General features: G+C 31.2%; 1 protein-coding gene across 3 annotated transcripts in view; it reads right to left on the reverse strand.

Moving 5' to 3' along the window:
* Positions 1-524: 524 nt before the first annotated feature.
* LOC127712478 (serine/arginine repetitive matrix protein 2-like) overlaps positions 525-18,805 on the reverse strand; it is a 97,027-nt gene continuing 78,746 nt past the window's right edge. Inside the window, exons 9-14 of one of the 3 annotated variants that reach the window (XM_052218932.1) lie at positions 18,107-18,277; positions 15,678-15,734; positions 11,700-11,918; positions 6,434-6,583; positions 3,432-3,573; positions 2,268-2,404 (exon numbers count right to left, since the gene is read on the reverse strand). In XM_052218932.1, the coding sequence (XP_052074892.1) occupies positions 3,474-3,573; positions 6,434-6,583; positions 11,700-11,918; positions 15,678-15,734; positions 18,107-18,277 (697 nt within the window). In that variant the 3' untranslated portion in view covers positions 2,268-2,404; positions 3,432-3,473. Of the gene's footprint in view, positions 2,405-3,431; positions 3,574-4,849; positions 4,866-6,433; positions 6,584-11,699; positions 11,919-15,677; positions 15,735-18,106; positions 18,278-18,805 lie in introns of those variants that run through there. The other 2 variants (XM_052218933.1, XM_052218931.1) reach the window with 2 other exon arrangements.

Consider the following 18,805-nt stretch of genomic DNA (forward strand, 5'->3'; position numbering starts at 1 on the left):
AAACATGAAACACTTTCTCAGGTTGAAGGAATGAATTCAAACTGAAGCTTGAAAAAGTGTTTACAAAATAACTGAGATAAATGACTCAACCATCTTTATTTTTTCAAAAAGAGGATCACACATATAATTTAATTGGCCCTAGTGATTAGGTAAAGAATAGCCCTTTTAAAGTATTTTTAATTAAGTACATTTCCTTGTTTCTATTGCTAGAAAGTTGATGAGCATGTATGGATTGCAATCGACATTCCACAATTGTGATATTCTTATATACCTATCAAGATTTTTTTATAACTTTTAAATGAATTGTGTGAGATTTTCTTTTAAGTACAGGTTTTGGGAACATTAGCTGTAATACTTTGAAAAGGATCACAATACATGTACATTGATATGAATTTAAGAAAACATAATTTTGAAAGTTGTTTATTCTAAAGATGATTTAAGAAAATTTAATTTTGAGCTTTAGGAATACTCATTGAAGTTCCATCAAGTACATGTAGCATCAATTAAATAAATAACAAATAAAATATCAACAACTTTTTTTATTTTTCATTTAAAACATTTTATTTTCATGCTTATAAAAATGCATGACATGTGAAATGAAAGATGACTCTGTACATTCAATGTAGTCACATAATATTATTTGTAAATTGTAAATCAATTTTTACTGTTAAAACTATTCTTGGAATTCCCATACAACTAAATAATAAAATTATACTAGTTAAAGTGATCTACTAGTATTATATATTCCACAACTATAGCCTTGTACATTTCTTATAAGAAACATGTGGGAGTTATCCCCCTCGGACCAAAAATAACATCATGTGATAAGAATAAAAGTCTTGAATACACCAAATTGAAAAAAATGTAATTTTTTCCCATACATATTTCATACTTTTTCAGATGTTTTCCAATTTATATAAAACTATATTGATCATGGAAGATTAAACATGTTTCTGGAATGTATTAAATAGATCTATTTTTAACATAAAAAATACATGAGCAAGATAAAATCAACATGTAAAAATTAATATCAACAATTATGTAAAATACCCACAACATGTGCCAAAAATAAATAAAATAACAATACTATACAGGTAAAAATAACTAAGTTATAAAAGTTAGTGGAATGACTAGAAAAAAATACAAATACTGAATAGTTGATATATATAAAACACTGAATATTATTGTCAATGATATGGAATGTACAGGATTTTTGATCAGACTACAGAATCAAGCATGGATTTCAATAAATATTTAACTTCCAAGTGCTCAATTTTTCTTTAAAAAAATCCAAACCAGTTTAAATACAAATGTGCTGCAGTGCACTTAGGTATACTATCCTCTGACTTTAATCTGAGTTCAAGACAATAATTCGGGAGATTTATTCAACAAATCCAGACAATTGTAATAAAGTGATTTGATGAACACAGTCAAAAAATAACTCAGTATTTCAAAAATATTAGCTCAAATCAGTGGAACCTTCTAAATATGATCTGTATATTCTAACATTAATGTCTGCAAATATTCACAAATAAAAAGATTAATTCTTGTATAATAGGCTTGTAATCTACATGAAATGAAAGTGTATATGACTAAACATGAAAAGAAGGTATACCTGTTATCAAATTCCAAGAAGGTTAATATCAGAAATATTTTGAAAATAAATCATACCATAGTTTGTACTTTGAGAATTAAAACATTTTGAGCTATTAATAATGCATTTTGGCAAATGGAAAACATTTCTTAAAACATAACTGAAATCATATACCATTTATACTTATAGGCTTAAGTAGCATTAGTCCAAACAAAAAGAAGAACCTTGACCATTTGATTTCCTTTCATTTAGGAAAGGATATTATTTCACTGAAATTTGAATACTTTGAAGTAGAATGGTGTGAAGGCAAGGGACAATTTTGAAATGCAGAAATGCATTGATTGTCAAAATATGAGTTTAAATCATATCATTTTTCATGAATTTTAAACAACCATTACAAATTCAAAATGTGTAAGATCCAGTTATAAATATATGTAATTAAACTTATTAAAATTTGTTGTTTCAAATATATATCATAGAGAATGTGAGTTTATTTGACCTAGAGTAGATTATTGTCTCTAAAATGACCCTTACAATTTGTACGCTATTAGAACATAAATTATTGCATAAAATCAAAGTTTAACACAGATACAAGCTGATGAAAGACAACATGATTATTTGAAGATTTCTATCAATCAGTCTGATGTCCGACTCCAACTTCTTTTCCGTCGGAGTGGTACACTACGGCTGAGACTACGGTATCGTGAACCCTTCCGTGACTTCCTGTATCTGTAATATGAGTCATCACTACTTATAGAACTGGGAGATGGAGGGCTTGGTCTATAGTATGGTACAGGACGCTTTCTGGCACTAAAATATAAATGTCACATGTAAAATATGCACAAAGAAATATATATAATCGTTTGTTTTAAATTCAACTTTCTATCCTTTATGTGTTAATATTTTTAAAAATCAGTATTTAAAATTTTGTTTTGTCCCTCAGTTGAATTTACTTACTTCATATCAATAAAAAGTGTTCAGCGAATTTAATATTTTTGAGCAAATAAAATAATTCACTGCAACTATTTAAATTATTTCAACTGTCAGACAATTAACAATAAAAAAGTCTTTGTAAAAAGATGACCTAAAATTTGAAATTGATAGATCTTGTGACAAATTTTTTTAAACATAATTTAAAATCATAGAATTTATCAAATGTGTAAATATATTGTATTGGCAGATGTATCAGCATTTCTGATAGTTAACTAAGTTTTTAACGTATTAATAAGGAATACAGAGTACTAGTAGGTGTGCATGTTTACATGTTAGTAATGAATACAGGGTTTAGTTAGGTAAATTAGTGTAGCAAAGATAGTATTGTATTAATTTGAAGCTTGGTATGTATTTATATTTTGTACAAATCTGTACCCTAATAACAATTTGTCGTTTTTTTGTTTTGCTTTGTTTAAAAGCTTCTTTCATTAAAATCTGAGAAATCCAGTTAACTTACAAACTGTTTACAATTCTTGCTGCAGAGATAATGGCAAGCACATGTTTTAAAATCATATTTATAAGGAATATAAGATAGAAAATTATTTTTTAACTTGATTTCATGAATCAATTATTTATCTTTGATCAGTCTAAGTTTCTATGCAAGAAGATGGTTAATACTGTCAGTAAAGCAATAAACAGTTTATAAGAACAAAACTTGGTTAGTAAGAACACTTTTTAGTCGAAAGAACCATTTCAACATTTTAAAGAACAAGAACACAATAATAAAACATAATTATAAATGTTAACGAACATTCCAAGAAAAAACTAGAACAAATTTTAGTAAAGCTGCTTTTGTTAATATCAAACTCGCTAGCAAGCTAAGAACTTGTAAACATTCTTATACCATGTTGTGGTTTTTCATTTATCTTCCTTATTGATCATGTGATCACCTGTATGAATTGGATGACCTTGATCTGCGATATCGTGGAGACGAGGAGTAAGAACGTGAATGGTGGTAATATCTGTTGTAACTTGATGACCTAGATCTTAACAGAGTGATAAAAAAAAACAGAAAATAAAATAAAGACATTGAAATCAACATAACAACAGCAACAGAAATAAATAAAAAAAAAAAACATAAACAAGGAAATGCATGTCTTTCTTTTACAGGATTCAAATTTTGTAAATGATCTCAAATTAAAGATAATTTTTTCCACTCATATTTAATTAAAATTTGTGACTAAATGAACAATTAAAGTCTACAACTTTTGGTATTGCCGCAGCTTTCTTGTCCTGGACTTTGCATAAAAAAAATGTTAATGGAATTACATTCAGACATAGTCCATTTAAAATAAATATCTATAATGTCAGATTACACTAGAAAGCCATGCATTTTTTTCTAAAGCAAAAGTGAAATAGTACAAGTTGTCTCTCTTTGAAAACAATATTTAAGAGATCTATACTTCAATTGAAGTCTATTAAGTTCAAAGGATTTCTCAAAAGATGCTCTGTAATCTTGGATAAATTAAGTCTTCATAGGTATCAGTATTTTTTTTTCAAAGAGAGACAAAAGCATATAAATTATAATGAACATCAAAATATGAATGTTTAAAGTCTATAACTAAAATAAAATAGATTTGAGAGAAGATTGAGTAAGTTGGTAGAAAGCCTGATTTTTAGGCAAGGAATCTTTCTTCATGTATTTTGAAACACCCTGTGTCGGACTGGAATCAAGTCTTAACTCAGGGTTAGGAAACCATCTTAGTGGCATTCTTATACCTACTTTTCTATTCATTATAAAAATTTATATGTATTCCGATTCAAATTTTTACCTGAAACTATAGATTCAGACATTCAAATAAAATGTTGACAATAAGATATTGTAAATGTTTCCCAATACTAATAAAAGTTATTTTTGAAACATTTAAAATAGTATGTTTTTAAGTACCACAATAATTTAAAAATAAAACAATATTCTTATCTCCCAATTATTTATGCATTGTCAGTTCATAAACTTATTTCATTTGAACAGAAGAGATATTGGGTGGACTCACGATGAGAAGATCCTCCCATGAAGGACAGAGAATTTAAAAGAAACATCTCTGTCTTTTTGTATAATGCAATGTACACTATAACCCGAATAATCCAGTCGTTATATTACGCTCCCTATCGATCACACCTCGAAAGGTGGAGAGAATCGGAGACGGTAAGGGCTTGAATTATTCGAGTTATGTACACTATAATTTCATTGGAAGAGCCAAACAGACTGTAATGTTTTTAGTTAGTAAATAAATATTTCTGTTTAGATTCACACAAGCTTACCTGTAATTCCATCTATCTATAAGACAACAAAACAACAACAAAATTGACAGGAAAGAAAACATAAATAATAGAATTGTTTGAGATATTTAATATACAATTGTCTAAGTAATTTGTATGTAAGTGCAGATATATTTTTGTTACTAATCAAATTAAAAAAAATGTCAATTTCATATTATTCAATTTACGAAGTGCGTACTTCTTTCATATTTCTGAAGTTTCATTAAATATATATTTTTTTCATTTTACTAAGACAATATGCATATCATTTGTTTACTGTGCTAAACAACAAAATAAAATAATGATGGCAATTAAAAAGAAAAAAATGCACACAAATATAATTAAAAGAAAAAACAAAAACAAAGTAAATATAACATCATATAATCATATCAGATATATTTTTATGTTTGGGTTTTTGTATTTTTTTTCTAAAAGACAATAGCATTATTGAGTTCTATTTAGAAAACTACAATGATTCAAGTTTAAACCTTTGAGCAAGCAATACAAAATATAATACAGTATATATATATATATATATATATATCAAAAACATAATACATAATACAACGGGAACAACATGAAAAAGTGATTTATCTCAAATCTGAAAGCTACATGTTGATAGCTTTAATTTTATATAAACTTTACACAAAGATAACCGTAGCAAATTCATCACAAATCAATCATTCAATAACACTTGGAAAATATTCCAATCAATAACCTACAAATACTGCACTATATTTACTGAGGCTTAAAGTAACTCATCATGGATACCAGTTTTTAAATTTTGTACGCATTACATTACATGTGTTTACATGTGTTTCGTCTTCAAAAAACTCATCATCAGTGATGCTGGAACCTTAAAAGTTAAAAAGACCAAATTAAGTACGAAGTTGAGGAGCATTAAGGATACAAAATCTGAAAGGTTTTGCCAAATACAGCTAATAAAGCAAGGATAACCTGCTCTTTGGGTAGAAAATCCTTTAAGCTGAGACTGCCATTAAATATTCTTCGGTTCATAAATTTGTACCACTTGACTTAGAAGTCTTTCACTATCTTAAGGAAGGACACATTTTAGTACTTTGTTTTAATGCCTAAATTGAATTATCACCACAGCATTTTTATTTGATTCTGATGTGTGGCAGTTCTTGAATGTTGTACTCATCCAGCATGTTGTTAGGAAATATACCTTGTAAAATGAATTTGGAAATTCCAAGGTATTGCACAAGCACAATCTTGTTGAAAAATGGGGATATTAATTAAGATGTGCTTACAAATCATCTTGAAAGTTTATTCCTACTAAAAAAGATTAATTACTTGAATATCAGTAAACATTATGCCTTGTAGAATAAATATTGCCCTTAGAAGGCTTGTGCAATATAATATTCTGATAGGGACAATATAAATCAATTAAAAGTGCAATAACCTTATAATGTCAAATAAAGTTACAACCAATCAGAAAGTCAGATAATACAGGCAAGTTTTATTGATTGATTGCTGTGATGAAGTTTGCATGGTTTATTTATGACAGTTCAGCATTTTATTTTTCTCCTGGTTTATTTAAGACAGGTCAGCGTATTATGTTTCTACCTGGTTATTCTTCTTCTGTCTAAATGACTTGGTGAACCACGTCTACGTCTAATGGAAGTGCTTCTTTCACGAGAACGACTCCGTGAGTAACTATGATGACGACCTCTGGAGTAACTTCTTGACCTTGATCTAGATGAGCTTCTACTGTGTCTGCAAAAATTTCAAATAAATGTCAGCCATTCTCCATTTTAACAGAATAATATTCAGGTGCAGAACAGATGTATTTTCTAATAAATAACAATCTACATTTTATAAAAAATTCCTTAATGATAAAGAGGAGCATAAGTGATCACTGCTGCCATCCATGCAAACAAATCATTACCAAATAAAAGGATTTCTATTTTTTAGCTCACATACTCCACACCCCCATGTAAAGGGGAAGAACTTATAGTGACTTACTGGCAAAAGTTTTGCAAAATGAAGGCCCTATTCAAGCAACTAGAATTAACAGTGATTTATTTTAAACATGTCACTTTCCAGAAATAATGGTCCCTCATTTCAGATTTTTCTGATTATGGAACTTGACCTAGGAAAGTGGTTTCCTTTTTCATATTTTTCTAAGTAATGAAGGTGCTATCCCTAAAACTAGAGGCTCTTAAGAGCCTGTGTCTTCAACAATGGCCACTTTTTGGTAAAAATTATCATGAAAGGGCAATAACTCTATAAAGAGTTAACTGACACATTGACATATTTGTAGATCTTGTCCTGCTGATCATTTTTGCTTTTTAAAGTTTCCATTATACTTTTCAAGATAATAGGCTTAAACTAAAAAAAATGGTAAACATCATCATTATAGGACAAAAACAAATAGACTTAAGATTATCTCTTGCCTTCTATCTATTATAATTTTCAAAATGATAGGCAAAAATTTGAGAAAAAATATCATTAAAGGGCAATAACTTCAATAAGGAGTCAAGTGATTGACTTACTTGAAGATCTTATCTTGTTGATCATTATAGCTTTTAAAGTTTCTATCTATTATGATTTTTAAGATAATAGGCAAAAACGTAAAAAAGTTGGTGTCATTAGGAAGCAAATCGATTTCAGCCATGTTGACTAATTTCTAGATCTTGTTGTGCTGATTATTTTTCTTTTAAAAGTTTCTCTCTATTATTAATTAACTACTCTGTTATTGGACTTAATATGATGAAAACTGCCTATGCAATATAAAAGTGTCAACTCGGCCAATACAGAATAACTCAGCCAATATTGATTTTTTTTCTGTATTGGCCGAGTTCTGATCCGGCCAATACAGGATTTCAGAACGTCTCTAGTTTTTAGATCGAAAGTCATGATAAACACAAACTTAAAGTAAACAGTCGTTAGGAAGACGCAGTTTTCATTTACTCACCATAAACATGCCGAAGCGTTCAGTGTGGCATATATTTCAGGCTAAAGAGGGTCACATTCATTTAAAAAGCATTTTGTCAGCAGACAATTGAATTATTACAAGTTTGGGCAACGAGTAGTTAATCACAAAGTTAATTTCTTGTTGACCTCAGGTACAAACAATTTACTGTTTACTTTCGCTTCTCATGTTTTGTAAACTGTCCTTTATTTTTTAACCCGAACCAGGCATATGCATTGTGGAAGGGTGACCTGTAATTGTTCAAATCTTCGGTCAGTTGCCTTATGGATAGTTGTATCATTTTCAATCATATTCAACATGTTAAACTCCTACATTTTTTTAAAATAATTTGTTTCTGCATTACACATGCAATGGCAGTACCTTTCCAATTACTATTTATGTGTTGCGTCTAAATATGAACTGTAACACTTTATAGTGACTGGTAAGGGTAGAAAAATTCATCAGATGAGAAAATGTAGAAGACGCCTGGAAACAGCACCAGATCATTTGATATTGCAGCTTATAAACATGATAAATGGAAACACAGATTTGGATAGTTCCACTTCAACGTAAAAAATGTTTATCTTTTGTGGTATATAAAACAATTTAACACTGTAAAATTGGCTTCGCCTCAGGCCAATACAGCAAGCCTCGGACCAATAACAAGACCAATACAGAAATACTCACATAATAATACCATATTATAGTTTTCTAAATGACAGGCAAAAATGAAAAAAATGGTAAAATTTGACAATCATGGGTAATATTCTGCAATAACTCCATAAGAAGTCGTCAGAGATAGTTTTGATGTAAATGAGCAGCAGGTAGATCTCAACATTTTGAACATTTCTGACCCTTCAGATTTTTAGCCATGTCAGCAATTTTAGTTGGAAGGCAGGGTCTTCAGACACATTTTTTTAAACTAGATAACCAAAAATTGATTGTGGCCAAGTTTGGTTAAATTTGGGCCAGCAGTTTCAGAGGAGAAGATTTTTGTAAAAACAAACGATGACAGACAAAGGACGACCAGTAATGAAAAGGAAACTTGGCCCTGTGGTCCAGGTCAGCTGACAAGAACCAAATTGCAATATGATCTTCCAAAATGTAATATGACCTTAAATACAATAAAATTTGTAAGGGGTTCCGCAGAACCCTGTCTCTTGCCTACGATTGCTGCTGTCAGTGTAAAAGTGTAATGTTGACTTAAAAAGTGAGTCCATTTATCAGTAAAATATAGAATTTAAAACAAAATTCAAACTTTTTCTTTAGATGCTATTTCTTGGTCTTGAAGATTAGCTTCTGTCCAAGTTTCATAACAATCCATGGAGGTTTACAAACTTATCATGTCAAAAAAATTGAATCCCAGACTTCTGTAAATGTTAACTGTAAAAAACTAAGTCCATCTATCAGAAAAAGACTGAAAATGAAAATATATTTTCAAAAGTTTGATTTATATCTGGTCTATATACCAGCTTTGATAAGTGTTTGGTATTACTATAAATTTTCACTTCGTACTATGAACATCAAAATTATTTATTTTGTAAAAATATTTCCTTTCTCTATTGGTACTGTACACGTATACCTAACAACAAAATTATTTTCATTTACCTGTGTTTAAAGTTTTTGCAAATGGCTGATATTTTTGTTCGAGCATATTGTTTTTCTTTAATTGTTTAACATTTCTTACCGATATAACATGTTACTTTTATTATTCTTCCCTTAGTTTATTTATTTTGTATTTACATTGTATCATAGGTCAAATTTATTTGTTCAGTGTATGTTCAATGGTGTTAATATGTCCTTTGATTGAGTTAAGCTATTTCAGTTGATATTTTATAGTGTGTTTTTCTATGTTGTGATGTTACACTATTGTTTCAGAAAAAGGGTGAAGGTTTGGTACCATTAAAACGTTTAAACCCGCTGCATTTGTTTGCATCTGTCCTAAGTCATGAATCTGATGTTCAGTAGTTGTCGTTTGTTGATGTGGTTCATAAGTGTTTCTTGTTTCTTGTTTTTATATAGATTAGACCTTTGGTTTTTCCTGTTTGAATGGTTTTACACTAGTAATTTTTGGGGCCCTTTATAGCTTACTGTTCGGTGTGAGCCAAGGCTCCGTGTTGAAGACCGTACTGTGACCTATAATGTTTACTTTTATAAATTTTGACTTGGATGGAGAGTTGTCTCATTGGCACTCATACCACATCTTCTTATATCTATTATCTCTTAATCATAAAAAAGCTTCTGCCAAAGTTTCATAAAATTCTATGAAGGTTTGACAAAGTATTTGATGTGTAACAAACTTTAACCCCACACTGTATCTACTTGTAAACTGTAAAAAACTAAGTCCATTTATCAGTAAAATACCGAAAAATGAAAATAAATATTTTTAAAATTTTGCCCTGGATACTGCATTTTGGTCATAGACAAGCTTCTGTCCAAATTTCATAACATTCCATGAAGGCTTAACAAAGTTATTGACAGGGGTGTGGAAATGCTATGCCCGACTCGTACATTTGACTGCAAGGACTAGCAATTTATTGTTTCTTTGTTGCCTGTGGACAAGTAAAAAAAATGTTGCTTGACAATGTTAATTTTCATATTCATAAAGAAAAGTCCTCAAAATTTATTCATCAAAGTAGAAAACTATCAAATAGTAAGATGAAAGCAACATGTTTAAAAGTATAAGTAAAACAACATCAATTGTCAAGAAATAGATCCATTGGCAAACAAAAAAAATAAGTATGCGGACCCGGTTTTCATTAATGTTCTGCTATTTTTTCCCATTGATCCGGGATCATAGATCAGGTTATAGTAACGTTACACTGAAAATGGTCATTATTAATTTCGAGCTCTGATTTTTCAAGAATGAAAACTAAATGACCGGTCAAGTTGGATAAGCATCTTTAGATAGGTCATCGCTCGGCTATTTGACCAACGGAAAGGAGGCACCTCATAAACAATTCAATAATTTATCAATTATTTGGTTTTCATCTCTTCATTAACTTTAAAACAGGCTCACAATGAAGAAAATATAATTCATGATATAATCTCACAGGTTCATGTAAGCTAGCAACAAAAATAATTTGCAAAATTGGCCTCTAGATTCTTTATTTTAAAGTTGTTTTTTGGTTGGTTTCTAAATCATTTGTGTATACTCTACTTATATTTTTATTATTCTAACATACAAACAAAGACCATGAATAACATTTTCATTGTGTTTTTGAAACATACAAGTTTACAGTAAAATACATCTTCATTCCAAAATTCATTAAGAAATCAGGACAAATAACTTTTCTTCCGAACAAGTAAAATTTACAATTTCACTTGCCTGGGGACAAGTGGTCCCAACAATTATTTCCACACCCCTGATTGATGACTGAAAAACTTTAACCTCAGACTGAATCTGAATGTTTACTGTAAAAAAAAATAGGTCCATTTATCAGTAAAATATGGAAAAATGAAAATAAATATTTTCAAAATTTTAATCTGGATACTGTATTTTGGTCATAAACAAGCTTCTGTCCAAATTTCATAAAATTCCATGAAGGTTTGACAAATTTATTGATGTCTTAAAAAACTTTAACTTTAGACTGAACCTAAATGTTGACGCTGCCGCCGCCGACGGAATCTAGGATCGCTATGTCTAGCTTTTGCGAAATAAATGTCACAGACTCGACAATAAGGAGATGTGGTAAGATTGCCAATGATCCATCTATCTGTGAACAACTATAAAAATCATGATGCTTTGAGCAAAACCCATACCATACAAAAAATTATAAAAGGCCACAGAATGACAAAATGTAAAACAATTCAAAAGAGAAAACCAACAGCTGTTAAATTATCTTTAGGAAACAATATGCATATCAAGAAAACATGAAAAATAAAACCATTCTATTTATTCCATCCATTAATTCTTACCTTTTAGCTGAATAACTTCTGCTTCTTGACCTAGACCTGGAAACAGAACACCCTGACCTTGATGAGCGACTTCTTGAGCTAGTTCTACTGTGATGTCTTGAATGTCTGGATCGTCTAGAAGATGATTTTCTCTTTGACCTTGATTCTGGAGAATAACTTATAGATCTACTGTTTGATTTCTTCTTGGTAATGGATAGAGATCTGTGACTGGCTGGAGATCTGAGAAGTAAAAGATGTACCATGGTAAAAATAAATGAAATCTTGAAATGCAATACAAGGCCATGTAATACACAAATTCATCTATCTAGGAGAACAAATTTTCCATCAGGTAAACTAATCAATGAGTGATTGAATTCTCATGTGAAATTTAAAGGTCCAAGTGAATGAACTTCCCCGAGAACAATACCTACAAGGGACAGTTCATTGTCCAAAAATTTAAATGGACAGAGGTAAAGCAACTTAAACTGGGGAAATGTTCAATTTCCTTTGCAATAAGATACTTGAATCAAATTACATATTAGTTTTGAAAATAATAAGGGTGCCCTCTACAATTTCAATAACAAACATGGCGGATTGTAAACAAACCTCGCAAAATTGAGTTTTTCTCTCATTTCTTGCTTATTGTACTCTATAATCCGCACCCCTGCTTGGCAATTCTAATTTAGGAGTAACAAGAGTGCACACGCTGAAATGTCTCGCCTTCTTTACTAACCAGGCCAAAATTAAAATTAAGTTTGTTTCCCCTTACCCGACCGACCCTCTAAAAATCCGCCGACTGAAATAATTTTTTTCGAAAATCACGTTGTTGTTTTTTTATTTCGTTTCGCTCAAAAGTTCGTTTTTTAATTTCGTTTCCTTGAATGGTCCATATTTTCAACATTCCGCGATATCATTGTCGCCCGTGTGTTTGCAGCAAAGGGTAAACAACGTATGCAAGGATACTGAAATTGGAATGGAATAATGTTTTAAATAAATGCATCCAAGCAATCTTAACTACTATTCCATTCTAGCTACGCCTCCAATAACAAAATGCGTAGCGAGAATGGCCGAGTAGTTACGATTGCGCATCCGAGCTCACCCTTGAGCTTAAATGTTAGGCCCGGTGTTTCTGTCGTGTTTGTGGTAAATCCCTGAGTTCGCCTTTATCAGTGGTTGACTCAATAAGTTGTATATTGGCGTGCTATTTATGCTATTTTGTTTCATTTCGTATGTGATATTGGACCATACACTAGTTGTCTTTGGATAAAATAGTCTTTGATTTTTTTCGAGCTCAGTATCATATTGTGATGTGAAAAGTCGAGATGACTATACCAGCTAATGCTTTGATAAAAGTTCTTGTAAGTTCTTATGTCTTTTATAAGCTATAATGGGCTGATGATTAAATATGGTCACATGTTCAGGGTTTTGTGAAATAAGATGCCAGTGTTTCATTATTATATTTTTAGTTTCTGTATAGATGGGTTGAATTTTGTTAACACTACTAGCGGTTGACCCGTTTCGCTGGGCAATGTGTTAGCAAGTTTTCCCTTTCTGTATTTTGTGTTTGATAAAAAAAATCGTTGATTTCAGATATTTGATATCCTCGTTTGAGCTTCTTACTGTTTTTTTAAGATCAGTTTTGCTGCTTGTGTTTCTGAGATACCTCAATACTTCACCCTTGATAAATCCTTTCAATGAAAACACTTTTTGGGTGTGAGCAGTGTCTGTGCAGATATTGATATGTTTCAGTTGGTTTGATATTGGTTTTAATGTCTTGTATCATACTATGCCTTTGTTAAAGAATCTTTCTCCTTTGTATAATTATGACAGTGTCTAAGAATATTATTTCATTACAGGAAAATTCGTAAGTGAACTTCAACTATCATTATCATTTTGTTTCTCTGTGTTGAAAGCGTTGTAAAATGTGTTCAAGAATTAACAAACATTTTAAGGCCTGCTAACTCAGCGAATGCTGATCCGCACATAGGCACGCCCAAGGTTTCATGGTAAAGTTTATTGTTAAAAATAAATTCATAGTTTTCTAGAATAAGCCTTAATAGGCGTAGTCATACTCGCTTGGATCACGGTTTGTGGCTTCTAGTATTTCCTTAAATGAAAAACAAGTGTACATATTTTTTGCATCGAATGTTTCTAGGTAGCAGTCTCGTTGGGGTTTTATATTTTCAATTGAATTAATAAAACTATAAGAAAAATATAGAACCGTGTCTCAATTTATATGTGGTCTACTCTAAGTCACAAAGACATTGATATTTACAAACATTTTCTAGTCTGAAATTGTAGGGTCTTCTAGTCATGCATAATCATGATAATACATTATACAGTATGTTGTTTTAGTATCAATAAAGTTCAACTTGTTTTTTTTTGTGTTTTCCTGTGTGTTAGATATATTTCAGGGATTTTCTCTAAAAAAAAAAAAAAGCCTACCTACCTACCCACTTCCAAAATGGTGGGTCGGGTAAGGGGAAACAAAGATATTTTTAATTGCGGCCCCATTGATTTTATGTTGATAGTCCTAAATACAAAGCTTTACTACAAGTAACACATAAACTTAACATGATCCAAGAAAATGAGGTCAAGGTCAGATAAACCAAACGAGAAATACATGTACACCTTACAATCATTCAATAAACCAAACATAGTTGACTTATTGCTTATTGTTTCTAAGAAACAGTCTTAAACAAGAAAACATAACATTGACCAATGAACCATGAAAATGAGGTCAAGGTCAGATGAACCATGCCAGACAGACATGTACACCTTACAATCAATTTAGGCATTAAATATAGTTGACCTATTGCTTATAGTATCTAAGAAACAAACTTAACCATGAAAACTTAACATTGACCAATGAACCATGAAAATGAGGTCAAGGTCAGATGATACCTGCCAGACAGACATATACACCTTACAATCCTTCCATACATCAAATATAGTTGATCTATTGCTTATAGTTGAAGAAAAACAGACCAAAATACAAAAACTTAACACTGAGAAATGAACCGTGAAAATGAGGTCAAGGTCAAATAAAACCTGTGAGACTGACATGTATATCATAAAATATTTCCATACACCATTTATAGTTGACCTATTGCATATAGTATTAGAAAAAAGGACCAAAACTCAAAAACTTAACTTTGACGACTGAACCATGAAAATTAGATCAAGGTCAGATGATACCTACCAGTTGGACATGTACACCTTACAATCATTCCATATACCAAATATAGTAGACCTACTGCTTATAGTATCTGATATATGGACTTGACCACGAAAACTTAACCTTGTTCACTGATCCATGAAATGAGGTCAAGGTCAAATGAAAATTGTCTGCCGGGCATGAGGACCTTGCAAGGTACGCACATACTAAATATAGTTATCCTATTACCCATAATAAGAAAGAAATTAACATTACAAAAAATATTGACTTTTTTTTCAAGTAGTAACTGAACCATGAAAATAAGGTCAAGGACAATGGACATATGACAGACGGAAACTTCGTAACATAAGGCATCTATATACAAAGTATGAAGCATCCAGGTCTTCTAGCTTCTAAAATATAAAGCTTTTAAGAAGTAAGCTAACTCCGCCGCCCTATCCCTATGTCGAGCTTTCTGCGACAAAAGTTGCAGGCTCGACAAAAAAACAGACTATACAAGCCTGAATTAATGTAACTCTACATTTGATTCATAAAACTATGCAGACGCTATTTTACAAACTTGTTACTGATCATGTTTACAAATCGGTGTCGAGATGAGGCATGGTAGTTATAAAACTATAAAGTACAGAAAGGGATATGGAAACACTTCTGGAAACTTTTATGTTTAGACTTGACCAGCCGGTAGTATTGGTTTTCAGAAGACTTGACGTCTTCTTCCACCAAAAAAAATGCCCTTTGACAATAAATTTATCTAGCATCTTTCATAGGCTTAGATAGTTTGTGTGCATCATTTTTCTTCTGATGTTGTATTAAAGATTTACCTTTCAACAGAGCTTCTGTCATGTCTATGCTTGTTTCCATTTTCTTTATGTTTCTTTCTGCAATACATATCGAGTTAAATATTAATGTAATGTTCTCCTGCCATTCAAAAATTGAATTGGATGATTGATTGATGGTTTCTGTTTAATTTATTCACAACTTTAATAGACTCAGGACGATTAAAAGAATGACATATTGTAGATGACCAGGGATCTCCATGACCTGTTTTATGATGGTGAGCAATCGTTAAATTATTTTCTGCCATCGTCATATTATCTTCCGCCATAGTCAAAATTTGAATTATTTTCACTAGTCGCCACCATTTTTTGTTGGCAATTACAATTACAATTAATTGCATAACCCTTATTGTACTATAATCCAAAGGGTCCTGATTGCAGTTATAAAGCCCTGAGGGATATCCTGCTGAAGATCGCTTGTACAAGTAGATCAACACACTTGACTTGAGAACACTTGATCAAGATAGACGATTGATTGCATTATTTAATTATGTTTCAGCAAATGCTAATGAAAATTTAGATCGAAAAATATATTTTAAATCCAGTTATGAAGAAAAAAGTTTAACAAGTTGAACACATGCTTTTATATTGACTTCTCTAATTCTTGTTAGTAGGTCTTCTCTTGCTTTTCATTTTTGATTATTTAAGTTTCTATCTATCTATTATAATTTTTAACATACAAGACAAAACACAAAAAAAATGGTAAAAATTGTCTTTAAAGGGCAATAACTCCAATAGGAGTCGTCAGACAATTTCTGCCATTTGTCTTAATTGTAGATCTTGTCTTGCTGATCATTTTTGTTTATTTAAGTTTCTTTCTATCTATTACAAGTTTTAAGACCTAAGAAAAAAATTGTACAAATCGTCATCAAAGGGCAAAAACTCTAATAAGGAGTCAACTGACGATTTCAACCATAACACTTATTTGTAGAACTTGTCCTTCTGATCATTTTTGCAATTTAAAGTTTCTCTCTATCTATTATAGTTTTTAAGATAATAGGCAAAAATGAAAAAAAAAGTGGTAAAATTTGTCATTTAAAGGCAATAACTCCTACAGGAAATCGTCTAACAGTTTTGATGTATATGGACAATTGGTAGAGCTCAACATTCTGAACAATTTTACCCTTTTCAGATTATTTGGTCCAATAGTTTCAGAGGAGAAGATTTTTGTAAAAGTTAACGTCGACGACGATGGAAGACCGACTGACGCCAAGTGATGAGAAAAGCTCACTTGGCCTTTTAGGCCAGGTGAGCTAATAATAAGCAATATATCAGTCTGTTCACCATTCCTTACACAGAAATGGAGGAATGAAATACTTTCAATCACGCCATGTGGTAGACGCAGGGTTTTGTCATGGTGAAAGTTCCCCATCATTAAATTTCCCTCCATGGAGATCCGTGGATGCCTGTCTATGTTGAAGATTGTATGTTGCCCTCCAGATCTTTTATGGTTGGTTTTGTTATTGCAGTCTCCTGGACAAATCCCCCACATTGCCTTTTCATAGTAAAAGACCAAAAATAAAATTTCGATTGTTTGATGTTGCCTACCTACCCACCTAAAAAGCAGCCTACCAGAAAAATTTTATGACACAAATAGTTTCAAATTTTTTTTGTGCTCTAACATGCATTGACATAGTTTTCTTGTCTAAAACATGTAACTTTTTGCCTCAAAAAAAAAACATCCCAACCTACCTACCCAACCCTATGAAGCATGGGTAGGTAACATCAAACAAATAATTTTTGAAGGGTGGCCTAATTATATGTTGAAATTTTAAAGGCAATATTTAAACATGTAAACTATGCAAACCATTAATCCAGAGTCAATGAGCAATGATGGAAGGTGCAGGGCCAAATAATCTCCATGGAAATGAGAAATGCCAATGCTTATAAAACTGCATACCAAAGACCATTGACCTTCCGCTAAACTGACCTAAATCACAAACTAAAACATGTAAACTAAGCAAAAGTTTCAGTCAATAGACCATGACTGAAGGTGCAGGGTCAAATAATCTCGATGGAAATGAGCTGTACCTATGCTAATACAACTACATACCAAATATCTTTGACCAACCACTAGTGGTTCCCCATTACTGACCTAATCACAAACTAATACATTGTTGCTGTTTCTGTCGCTGGAAAGAACACATCTAAGTCTAGCTTATTTTTAATTCTTTTAAGCGAGACAAAAATGAGTTGTAACATACCTTTGATCAAATATGGATTTTTTCTTCAATTGGTAACTTGTTGCTTTTCTAAGTTCTTGTTTCTCATAAAGTCATATGTTCAAAGGTCATGTTTTACCGTAATTTAGTCTTTAGCACCAATCCATACAATCTGAGAAAACTTTGAAACATACATTTTTTGTTGTTCCATGTCAAAGGTCTTTTCCAATATTAATTTAACTTTCAACTAACCTTGGGCTGTGGGATCTTGTTGTTGACCTAGAAGATGACCTCCTTGATGACCTTGACCTTTGCCTTTTTTGTTTGCCTTCAGATGATGGAGATTTTCTGTCATCTATGCTCTCCTCTCGTTGTTTGTTTACTGTAGTTTTGTTATTTTGGTTTATATCCTCATCTGAAGAACTGTGATAAAAAATAAACTTTCACATCAATATATGTATATGTACATTTGATTGATTAATTTTTGAAAGAAGTATAATACTTGTGCCATACATGGAGAGGGAATTGCTCTGATCATTCCAGACCACCTAGAGTTTATAGGATGGTTCATTATCTTTATTATTGATGATCCTTCATTTTTTTGGGCTTTTATGCATCAATATTGTTTATCATTCTTTCTATCATTTTGAATATATTGTATTTCTATAGTGTTTGTCCTTCCTTTTTATACTTCTACATGGGTTTTTTTTTATTTCTCATTTTGCCACAGTGCTTTGTTTTTCTTTTTGTTAAAGTAGTTTGTCTTTTTTGTAATGATTTTGCTTTTGCCCCAATTTAGTTTGTCCATATGATCTTGGTTTTTTTTTTCAACAATGAAGTCTGTCTTCTGATTTTTTTGCCAGTGTTGTCTTCTTGTAAATAATGTTTCAAGTTGTCCCTTTTGTTGTTTCAAGCCTTTCAAAACTTTGAGCAAAAATTTGAAGCAGATTC

The sequence above is a fragment of the Mytilus californianus genome, unplaced genomic scaffold (assembly GCF_021869535.1).
Source record: "Mytilus californianus isolate M0D057914Y unplaced genomic scaffold, xbMytCali1.0.p SCAF_8, whole genome shotgun sequence".
Classification (NCBI taxonomy): domain Eukaryota; kingdom Metazoa; phylum Mollusca; class Bivalvia; order Mytilida; family Mytilidae; genus Mytilus; species Mytilus californianus.